The sequence below is a fragment of the Podarcis raffonei genome, chromosome 3, assembly GCF_027172205.1.
Source record: "Podarcis raffonei isolate rPodRaf1 chromosome 3, rPodRaf1.pri, whole genome shotgun sequence".
Lineage (NCBI taxonomy): Eukaryota > Metazoa > Chordata > Lepidosauria > Squamata > Lacertidae > Podarcis > Podarcis raffonei.
In genome coordinates, this window is record NC_070604.1 from 123,561,389 (window position 1) to 123,572,300 (window position 10,912).

General features: G+C 56.2%; 1 protein-coding gene across 2 annotated transcripts in view; it reads left to right on the plus strand.

Moving 5' to 3' along the window:
* ASXL2 (ASXL transcriptional regulator 2) overlaps positions 1 to 10,393 on the plus strand; it is a 62,585-nt gene extending 52,192 nt beyond the window's left edge. For both annotated transcript variants that reach the window (XM_053383851.1, XM_053383852.1), the window contains 5 exons: positions 289 to 452; positions 3,389 to 3,485; positions 3,740 to 3,845; positions 5,221 to 5,953; positions 7,047 to 10,393. In XM_053383851.1, the coding sequence (XP_053239826.1) occupies positions 289 to 452; positions 3,389 to 3,485; positions 3,740 to 3,845; positions 5,221 to 5,953; positions 7,047 to 9,344 (3,398 nt within the window). In that variant the 3' untranslated portion in view covers positions 9,345 to 10,393. The remainder of the gene's footprint in view (positions 1 to 288; positions 453 to 3,388; positions 3,486 to 3,739; positions 3,846 to 5,220; positions 5,954 to 7,046) is intronic.
* The last annotated feature ends 519 nt before the right edge of the window (positions 10,394 to 10,912 follow it).

Here is a 10,912-nt window from a genome sequence, read left to right on the forward strand (position 1 = left end):
TGAAGGTGGAGAACAGACCCAGGTTAGCTCCTGAGTTTTGGACAAGGAAGAGGAGAGAACCCTCCTACCTTCTGATGGTGGCAGCCTGGCATTGCCAGGAAGAGGTCCTGCCAGAGGACACTGAGCCTTGAGGGGTCTTCCGAGCCCAGGCTTTGGGCTGCTGCTCTGCCCCCCGTCGAGCCCTGCTGTGGGGCTGGCTTTCCCCTTCCGGGCTGAGGAGCTGTGTTCTGGCCGGCTCCTCCTCCCCTCCTCGCAGATGACCAGGGCCCTCTGTGCCTCTTTGCCCAGGGCAGCTGAAGAGGACGAAATGTGCCGAAATCGACGTGGAGACGCCCGACTCCATCCTGGTGAACACCAACCTGAGGGCGCTGATCAATAAGCACACCTTCTCCGTGCTGCCGGCCGACTGTCAGCAGAGGCTGCTGCTGCTGCTCCCCGAGGTGGACAGGCAGGTAGGCCTTGTGGACTCATAGAGTTGGGAGGGTCCCCCCAGTGGCCATCTAGTCCAGCCCCCTGCAATTCAGGAATCGCACCTAAAGCATCCCCAACGGAGGGCATCCCTGTGGAGCTTTGGCGGTGGGGCAGGAGGGCAGCAGGGCATGGGGCAGTGTGCGTGGTCTGCATGGCTCAGGTGGTTGAGTTGCCCTGGACAGACTTGTGGTCCCGAACCTGGTTCTGTTTGCTCGGAACATCAGCTGAGCAAACAGCCTCTTGGTTTGCACAAGCTGCAGCTTGTGTTCTGGGACATCAGCGGGAGTTGAGCTGCTCTGCGGCTTCTCTGCTCAGTCAGAGCTGCGTGCGGAAAAACAGGAACCCCAAAAGGACCCAGACCCCACCCCCTGCAGCTCCTGCTGCTGCAGCACTGATATTTTTGGAAAGGAGAATTAAAGACGTCGGTTTTGCCACATGCTGACCTGCCTGCCTGGTGCTGTGTGCCCCTCCCCCTGGTGTTTTTCATCTATCTATCTATCTATCTATCTATCTATCATCTATCTATCTATCATATTTTTCCATGTATTAAGACTAGATTTTTCCCTTAAAAATAATGTCAAAAATTAGGGAGCATCTTATACACGTATACTTCTCCCCCCATTTTCTTAATTCTGAGTCCCCCAAAATAGGGGGTGTCTTATACATGGGGGCATCTTATAGACAGAAAAATACGGTGTGTGTGTTTTATTAAATTTTCTGTTTTACAATTTAGAAGGCTCATTTAAACATCCTTAAAATACCAATTACATCCCTTCTCTTTCCATGGTTCATTTTGCATATCATAAATCCCTGCATATTTTACAAAAATTCAGTATTCCATTATTACATCCGTCAAAACTTACACTGTTGAATTTATCTTAGTGCTGCCAACGTTTTCAGGTGTACACTGTTTCCCGCCATATATTCAATAAACATTTCCCAATCTTCTCTAAATACACGTTCTTCTTATTCTATATGTTAAGTCTGCAAGCTGTGCATATTCTGTCAGCTTAAGTTGCCATTCTTCTTTAGCTGGGACCTTGCTCATTTTCCATTTTTGGGCTAACGAAACACGGGCCGCAGTAGCAGCATACATAAATAACCTTTTTTTAATTATCCCCAACAAAAAGGACTCTGTTGTTGTTATTTTTTGAAAAGTACTTTTAAACATTTTTTTCCATTCATTATGGATTATTTCCCAATACAGTGGACCCTCGGGTAACGTACCTCTATGGATACGTAATCTTTGGGTTGCGAAAGCGGCAAACCTGGAAATATTTTTCCGGGTTTCGCCGCATGCACAGAAGTGATCAGCATGCTGCGTGCATGCATAGAAGCGCTCTATGACAAATCCGTAACCAGAGGCACCGCTTCTGCACATATCCATATCCAGAGGGTCCACTGTACTACTCTTTTACCCTTTTATGGCCCAGTATACCTGAAGGAGTGTCTCCACCCCCATCGTTCTGCCCGGATACTGAGGTCCAGCGCCGAGGGCCTTCTGGCGGTTCCCTCCCTGCGAGAAGTGAGGTTACAGGGAACCAGGCAGAGGGCCTTCTCAGTGGTGGCACCTGCCCTGTGGAATACCCTCCCACCAGATGTCAAGGAGATAAACAACTACCTGACATTTAGAAGACATCTGAAGGCAGCCCTGTTCAGGGAAGTTTTTAACGTGTGACATTTTAATGTATTTTTAATCTTTGTTGGAAGCCGCCCAGAGTGGCTGGGGAGACCCAGCCAGATGGGCGGGGTACAAATAATAAATTATTATTATTATTATTACAGGTCCACTTCCCCTGGTGTTTTTCAAGGACCTTTAGAGAGATCGGCGCCTGCCACCCAGGGCAGGACATGGGCTTAATTCCTTAGTTCTAACCTTCCAATTCTGCCTGAAAAACACAGTGCTCCCTTCTTCCCTTCAGGAAAAGCACCTCTGCATTCATATGGCCTTGCTAAAGTTTCTTCCGAAATGAGCAGGTCCCAAGCAGCTGGTCGTGGGAGGGGGCTGCAGGGGGATTTGGGGACAGGCAGGGAAGAAGCATCTGGGACGTGGGTAGTGCTGTGGGTTAAACCACAGAGCCTAGGACTTGCCGATCAGAAGGTCGCGGTTCGAATCCCCGCGACGGGGTGAGCTCCCGTTGCTCGGTCCCTGCTCCTGCCTACCTAGCAGTTCGAAAGCACATCAAAGTGCAAGTAGATCAATAGGTACCGCTCTGGCGGGAAGGTAAACGGCGTTTCCATTCACTGCTCTGGTTTGCCAGAAGTGGCTTAAGTCCTGCTGGCCACATGACCCGGAAGCTGTACGCCGACTCCCTCGGCCAATAAAGCGAGATGAGCGCTGCAACCCCAGAGTCGGCCACAACTGGACCTAATGGTCAGGGGTCCCTTTACCCCTTTTACTAGGGAAGAAGCATGCCTGGAGCTCCCAGACCCAGAGTCCCTGCCCTCTAATCCTGAGGCCAGTTTCTCTATCGCTGCCTAGACGCTGCTTTGCCAACCTCCCTTCTCTGCTGGGAGACCTGGCAGAGGCAGTGTTGGGTCCTTGGAACCCCATTATTCTTCCTTCTCTCTTTCTCTTTTTTTTTTTGAAAAAAAGATATTTATTAAAGTTTCCAATTTTTTATGCAAACAAAAAACAAATAAAAAAACTAAAAAACAACAACATAAAGTTCATAAAACATACTTTTCAATAACATATTTCTCTGACCTCCTCATACCTCCCCTTCTTGTATTCCATTTCCAATTATTTGTTCAGCAAATCCTTAACTTAAAGCATTACAGCTTATAATACCACCTTGTTTTCTATCCAAACCTTTTTTTCATATTCCTTTATATCATTACAGCTAGAAACCACTCAATTTCAATCCAACATCATTCAACATTCCTTAATTTTACAACTTCCTTCTCTCTTTCTCAGGTGGGACTGGATGGCTTGCTGAAGCTTAGCAGCTCCGCCCTGAACAACGAGTTCTTCACCTCCGCTGCCCAAGGGTGGAAGGAGCGACTATCGGAAGGTGAGGCCGCTGAGCCCTAAGTGAATCAGAAGAGCAGCAGCGGCAGCAGCCCCTCGCCACCAAAGGGAAGCATTTTTGGGGTGCAGAGAGGGAAGTTGCCCCGGCTGCTTTGGAGAAGGCTGCTTCGAAGCCCTGGGCTCCTGCGGTTGGCTCAGCAGCTGCTGCGTTTGGTTGGGCAGGGGGGCAGGTGCTGGGGGGACGGGACTGTCTCTCCCCTGCTGACCCCTTCCTCCCTCGCCTTGTGCGTGTGGCAGGAGAATTCACTCCGGAGATCCAGCTGAGGCTTCGTCAGGAGCTGGAGAAAGAGAAGAAGGTGGAGTTGTGGAAGGAGCACTTCTTTGAGAGCTACTACGGCCAGAGGTGAGGAGGGCATTGCCTGCGCTCCCTCTTCCCTCCTGCTTAGCTCTTCAGGGGTTCTGGGCTGTGTGTGTGTGTGAGAGAGAGAGAGAGAGAGAGAGCATGCTGTGCCCATCACTCAAAAGCAAAACATCTCCCTCTCCCTCCATCCCAGCGTCTGAAAGAGAATGAGATGAGTGAGAGAAGCAAGGAGCTTCTTTCTCTTTTTTTCTTCTGAAAACGGTGGCTTTTATTTATTTCTTTAATATATGTTTTTAAAATTCATTTTCACTTTTAACATTTGTCATCATACATAAATCATAATCATTTTACAAACAGGATTCTCAGAATCCATGAACTTCCCTCCACCCCCCCATCGTTTCCCCAGATATTCTTTTAAAACTGCATCATATCATAGTCTCCATATTTTCCTAAATCTCAATTTTTATCATAGATCTCGCTTCGTTGCAAGTCTTTTTAAAATCCTGCCAATGTTTTCAGTTGTTTACAGTGTTCTTTCAAGTAACTTTTAAAAAATTCCCCATTCTTTATTAAATTTATTGTCCTCTTGATCTCTGATTTTCCCCGGTCGCTTTCGGCAGTTCGGCGTAGTCCATCGTCTTTATCAGCCTAGAAGCAAAGAGTTTCTCCTTCGATGTTTCTGGTCAAGTGTGGGGCAGGGCTGGCCTCTCCTGTCCTGGGCAGCTGGATGGCTACCAGACATGGGCAATGTATCGCTCTTCCAAATACCAGTGGTGTGAGATTCTACTCTGTCATCGCCCTGTCAGAGTAGTAGTAGTAGTAATAATAATAATAATAATTATTATTATTATTATTTTATTCTTTATACCCCACCCATCTGGCTGGGTTTCCCCAGCCACTCTGGGCGGCTTCCAACAGAACACTAAAATACAATAACCTATTAAACATTAAAAGCTTCCCTGAACAGGGCTGCCTTCAGATGTCTTCTAAAGGTCTGGTAGTTGTTCTTCTCTTTGAGGGCGTTCCACAGGGCGGGTGCCACCACCGAGAAGGCCCTCTGCCTGGTTCCCTGTAACTTGGCTTCTCGCAATGAGGGAACCGCCAGAAGGCCCTCGGAGCCGGACCCTGGCATCCGGTGTGGAGATGCTCCTTCAGGTCTACTGGGCCGAGGCCGTTTAGCGCTTTTAAAGTCAGCACCAACACTTTGAATTGTAACTGGGGTTCAGGTTGTTCCCTCCCCCTCCTCGCATCCAGCTAGCCATCTTACATTTGCCTCCCAAAACTAGGCCCCTCTGGGACCGTGTGGTTTTGAGTACAAGGGGGAGCTGACCTCTGCTCCTTGGTTCTGTGGGGAGAGAGCCCCCCAGGGCGGCGTCTCACTGGTGCCTCTCCTTTCCCTCCCTGCCTCTCCTTCCAGCTCTGGGCTGAGTCTCGAAGAGTCGGCTCAGCTGACCTCCACTGCCCCACCTGCTGCTCAGGACCAGCCGCAAGCCGAGAAGCCAGCCACGCAGTCGCCACAATTCATGCCGGTCTCCGTGGCCACGCCTTGCAAAGAAGAGGCTGCTCCTGTGGCAACTCCAAAGGCGCAGGATGCCCTAGTGGTGCCGCCACTGCCAGGAGCCGCCAGCAAAGAGGCGACGGAAGAGGAGGAGAAGCCGCCACGGGCTTCCACGCCGCCGGAGGAGCTTGTGAAGTCGTCCTCGTCCTCCAGCAACACGCCCATCAGCCAGGCTCCCCGCAGGCCTTCCAGGGGGGCAGAGGAAGAGGCTCTGGCTGGGCGAGAAGAGGAGGCAGGAGAAGCCAAGAGGCCCCACCTGCCTTGCCCAGAGTCCCTTCCGGGGAAGGGAAGCGCAAGCCAACCAAAGATCCCAAGCAGCACCACCGCTGCTGCCGCTTCCGCCGCCTCCAGCACCAGCCTGGAAGGAGAGTCTTGGGCAACGCCTGCCAAGGATGCCCTTCCTGCCAGCACGGAACAGATGGACACCGGAGCGCAGGCTCTGAAGAGGAAGCCCGGGCCCCCTGAGGAGGCGGCCTTGTCCACACCAGAGAAGCGGGCCCACGTTGAGGAGAAGTGCCCCCCCAGGCCGCCCTTTCAGAGCCCGCCGCAGCCCTTTCCCATCGCTCCTGTTCCCAAGGTCCCTCCACTCCGGGTAAGAGAGCTCTCTGCCTCGTGTTGGTTATGTCTGGGGGGCAAGGGGCTCCGGGGGGGGGGGGCGGGGGCCCTGCGTCTGCCTGGGCTGCTCTCCTCCACGGCGAGAGAGAACTGCTCACCCTCTTGAACTCCTGGAAGGAAAAGGTGGGGTGCAGGCGCAGGAAGCCAACAAACACCCCGCAGAGCAGGGGAATGGGGTGGGGCGGGCGCAGGCTGGGCACGTCTCGACTCTTGGGAAGTTGGCTGGCAGCTGCAGGGTCTGCTTGCATGTCACCCCAAGCTTAACCTTGGCAAATCCATTTAAGGAAGACTCTCATGAGGCCACGGAGAGTTTGGAAGCAGCCTGGTTGCCAGCACTGGCTTCAGGGGGCTAGAGGGGGAGGGACCATAAAGTGTCACTCAGCGGTAGGGAAACCTTGTTGGTTTTAGGGCCAGGTCCTTATAAGGATCTGCCTCATGGCCCAGGTGGGCAGGTGGGTGGGGCGTCCACCCACATAAATGATGTCAGGGTTGTTGTTTTTTGTCCTTTGACGTCCCAAAGTTGGGACATCAAAGCACATAGAAACCATAGAATTGTAGAGTTGGAAGGGACCCAGAGGATCATCTAGTTCCAGATGCTATGAACAAGCATTTTTCCACTTCTTTCAGCAGCTGCTTTGCAGCAGACCCCCTCTGAATAGCCTCTGCTGCAGGCATTGAAAACACAGCAAAGCTGAGCAGGTTTGGGTGTGCGAGAGCTTCCTTCAGGGCGATCTCTTGTGCGCCCAGACCAAGCAGGGCTGCCCTCCCTTAGCAGCTGGTGGTTGGATGCTGTGACCAAGCCCTGCCCTTTCCTGTGGACGTCAGGTGGGTGGGGGGTGAGTTGGCAAAAAAAAGTGGCCAAATGCGGAAGTTGAGCAGGCCAAGACTGGCCCATGAGCTGGAGGTTGAAGTCTCACGTGGGATCTTGCCTGCTGGAGCTTGTTGACAGCGCTGCTCTCGCTTCTCGGGAAACAAATCCTTCCTTGGCATGGGGACTGTCCGGCTCAGAGGTGCCACTTTGCCAGGGATCCTCCCGCCAGCTCACCTGCCTTCCTTCTTCTCTCTTCCAGATCCCCGTCTCCAGGATCCAGGGTTCTCCCTCGCCATTTCCTGCCGCCAGCCAGGTCTCTCCCAGGCCCGGCTTCCCAGTCACCATCACCAGTCCCAGGAGGACAGGGGCCAGGACTCTGGCGGATATCAAAGCCCGCGCCAGGATGGCCAGGGCCCAGCGGGCAGCAGCCGCCGCGGCCGCTGCCGCCTCCGGCGCTGCTCCTCCTGCGTCCTTTGTGGGAGCCATCCCGGGCCCCGGCCCCGGCGGGGGGAGAGGAGAGGAGCAGAGCAGCGTCGCACCAGGGAGGCCTCATGGAGCTGCGCTGGACCTGGCAGGCCCTGGAGGCGGGGGAGGTCCACGAAGGGCCCCTGGCCCGGGAGCCCCCTCCGCCTGCCCCCCAGCGCCACCCCCCGCGGCGCCCCAGCCAGCACCCTCTGTCGGTCCTGCAAGAGCACAGCTACAGCCGGCTCCCCCAGGAGTGGGCCCCGGGGCGGAGACCTCGCCAGCCCCCCAGGCAGAGATAGGCAGCGCCAGCCACTTGCACTTGGCCGCCTCTGCCGGCCGGGGGGTCCCTTCGGGGTCAAGTGCCAGGCCGCCTGCAGGGATGGGTGGCCCTGGGAACGCCTCTCCCACAATCATCCTGATTTCCGGGGCGACCTGTGGCTCCGAAGGCCCCAGCCCAGCCAGTAAAAGTGGGGCTGAAGCGGCCACGGCGCCAGGGGGGAAATCCCTCTCTTCAGCTCAGGCACCCGCTGGGCTCTTCCGGGCGCCCCCGTCTCCTGCCGCTCAGGCCGGCCCACTGCCCCCGCTGGCTGCGACATCCCCTGCCGTCGCTCACAGCCTTAAAGCCCCCCCTGGCCCCTTGAGCGGAAGCGCCGCTGCCACCCCCTTCCTCAAGGCCAGCTCCAGCATCCCAGCCAACAACCCCCTGGTGGCCCAGCTGCTGCAGGGGAAATCGGTGCCCATGGAGCAGATCCTGCCCAAGCCCCTGACCCGGGCCGGGGAGGTGAAGACCCTCCCTCTCCCTGTAAAGGAAGGCAGAGAGCCAGCAGCAGCTCCTCCGCAGAGGGAAGCCAGCAAGAGGCAGCCGCCTCCCCCAGCCGCCTCACAGCTGAGTGGGAAGCCAGACTCCAGCCAGGGCAGGCAGCTGCTGCCGCCGCCCCCCCACGGCCCTGCCCCCTGCTCCCCCTTCCCAGGACGGGACTTGTGGGGCGTCAGTGCCGCCCCCTTCCCCAGCCAGGAAGCCCAGGAGCACCACCTCCTCCAGCCCCTGATGCAGGTGGCTCCCAGGCAGGGCCCCCTGCCCACTTCCTCGCCCCCTCCCCAGCTCCCCCCACTCCCCGCAGACTTCCCTGTGGAGAGCAGCAGCTCCCCCAGCCAGAGCTTTGTCCTGGGATTCGCCGGCAGGAGGACGTCCAAGCCTGCCATGTCGGGACATTATCTCCTGAACATCTCCACCTACGGGCGCTGCCCCGAGAACCTCCGGAGGAGCCTGGCCGTGCCCCCAGAGAGCCGCCTGTGCCCCGAGGGGCCCAAGATGGAGTTCAAGGAACAAGAGGTGGTGGCCGTAAGTGGCGGGGAGGACGGGCGAGAGACGGACGACACGGAGGACGAAGAGGCGTTTGTTGCGGCGAAGGAGGAGCCCCTGCCTCACAAGGGGGCAGGAGGAGAGGGCGAGCCGGTGAGCCCCTCCAGAAGGAGCACCAAGAAGGGGGAGCTGGCAGAAGGCAGCCCGGCCGAGGCAGCCACCCGCACACTCTCCGCAGGCCCAGATTTTGCCCGGAGTGCCCTGGCGAGGGACTTCCTGCGGGCAGCCCAGGAGCAAGTGGCTCAGGCGGTGAGGGGGGAGAGGAAGCCCTGCAGCCTGGAGCTGCCTCCCTCGGCCGCGCAGGCGGAGGCCCTCCCTCCCCGGCCCCCGCTGCTGCTCTCCCCCTCGCAGCAGCCCCCCCGCCTCTTTGGGGGTCTGGTCGGGGCGCCGCTCCTCAGCTCGGGCTACAGCGGCACCATCAACGTCTCTGCGTCTCCCGACCTGCGCCAGGAGGCCCTCCTGACGGGGCTCTCGGACCCCGGGCGCATGGGGGACGTGGTCTCCTTCTCGGTGACGGTGACGACCATCCCCGCCGGGCAGCAGGGGCCCGCGGGCCGAGGCCACCCTCTCCCAGGCCAGGCCTTCTCGGAGGACGGCCGCTTGGACCTGCCCTCCAAGTGCTACTGCCGCTTGAAAGCCATGATCGTCTGCAAGGGCTGCGGGGCCTTCTGCCACGATGACTGCATTGGCCCCTCCAAACTCTGCGTCTCCTGCCTGGTGGTGCGGTAGCAGCTCCGGACGGGCTGCTGGGGGGCGCCGTCCTCTTTGGGGAGCAGGAGGGGCGCCCTGCTGAACTGGGAGCCCTTTCCCCTGCCCCCCCACCCCTCCAGCCATCCGCTCTGTTTTCTCCAGAGCGTCAGAAGCACCTTGGACAGACGGACGGACGGCAGAAGCTCTTGGGACAAGTGTTTGCACTTCAGGAATCATGTAAATACGTTGCGTTGTGTGGTTTTTTCTTTTTGTCTTAAAAAAAGAAATGTTTCAAATTGCTTAAAATCAATCTGATTGATTTGAACTCCCGTGTTCGTCGAGCGTCTTTCCCCACGCCAGCAAGTGGTGGCTCTGGCCAGGCCCCTTCCATGGCTGAACTGGGCTCTCCAGCGTGGCAGCCAGCCAGCCCCCTGGCGTGCCATTCTTCTCCTTGGTGGCAGAGGCTGGCACCCAGTTCTGGCTGGCTGCCCCCTTTCCTTATGGCGCTGTGTGCGCACTCATGCGCAGTGCCCTAAGGAACCCGGCAGTTGTGGGTCTTGTGCAGGCAGGTGGGCGCCCGGCTTCTCTGCAGGGTTTGGTCACTCTGGATGCTATCTTGTGGGGGAAGTCCCCTTGGGGCCCCATCCAGCTCAGCACTCTCTTCTCACAGCCCCCAACCAGAGGCCCATGAGATGGGAAGCTGCCTGCCAGGCCTTGTCTCCTCACCCCCCCCATAGGCCCCACACAGGCGGAGTTTTGCATTTGAGTTCAGGGTTCTTCAGAAGGAAAGCTTCCTCTCTCTTTTCTCAAAGGCCAAGGATACTGAATCAAGCAAGCCCCCCTGGGCCAGCCGCCCAGCTCTTTCCCCATCCTATTAAGCCTTGTCAGCATTCTCACTCAGGGCCCAGTCAGTTGCCACGTCCTAGTTTGAGATGTTTGGCATTGAAGTGGAGCGCAGATCTGAGTTGTGGGGCTAGCGGGGGCTCCAGCTGGCAGCAGAGGTGGGTTGCAGGAGTCTGGGAAACCTGACCCCACCTCTGCCTTTCCTCACAATTGCTTTTGGAGACGGCTGCAGGCGGGAGGCAGGGAGAAGCTTTCTGCCAGGAGGGCTGGGGAGCAGAGCCCAGCCTGGGCCTCATCCTGCAGGGCTTGCAAGCTCCCAGGGCCCTTGGGGCCACGTCAGGGAGCGCCCTCTCTTACCCTTCCTTTTCGTTTTCTGCCCCCATGCAATATATTTGATATGACTGAAAATCGAATTAAGAGATTATAATTAATATATTTTAAGTAATATATATTTTAGTACATCCGTATTATGAAAGGAGAATGGCAAAGGACTTGTGAAGCAGACACACAAGGTGTTTGTGTTTTGAACATGTCCCTCCCTCCCGCAGAGGAACTGAAAGCGCCTGTGCTGATTGCAATAAAGATGGTGGTCTGAGAGAAATGCAGCGTGGCTCACCAGAAGGCCTTTCACTTCCCCTAGGCCAGGAGACATGTTGAGATACCTGAGGGAGTGCAAAACTTTCATCTGCTGTTGCCTTTTAAAAAGAGACTTAAATTGGAACTGAGAATATGTATAGAGACGTCAGGTTGACACCATTTAAAAA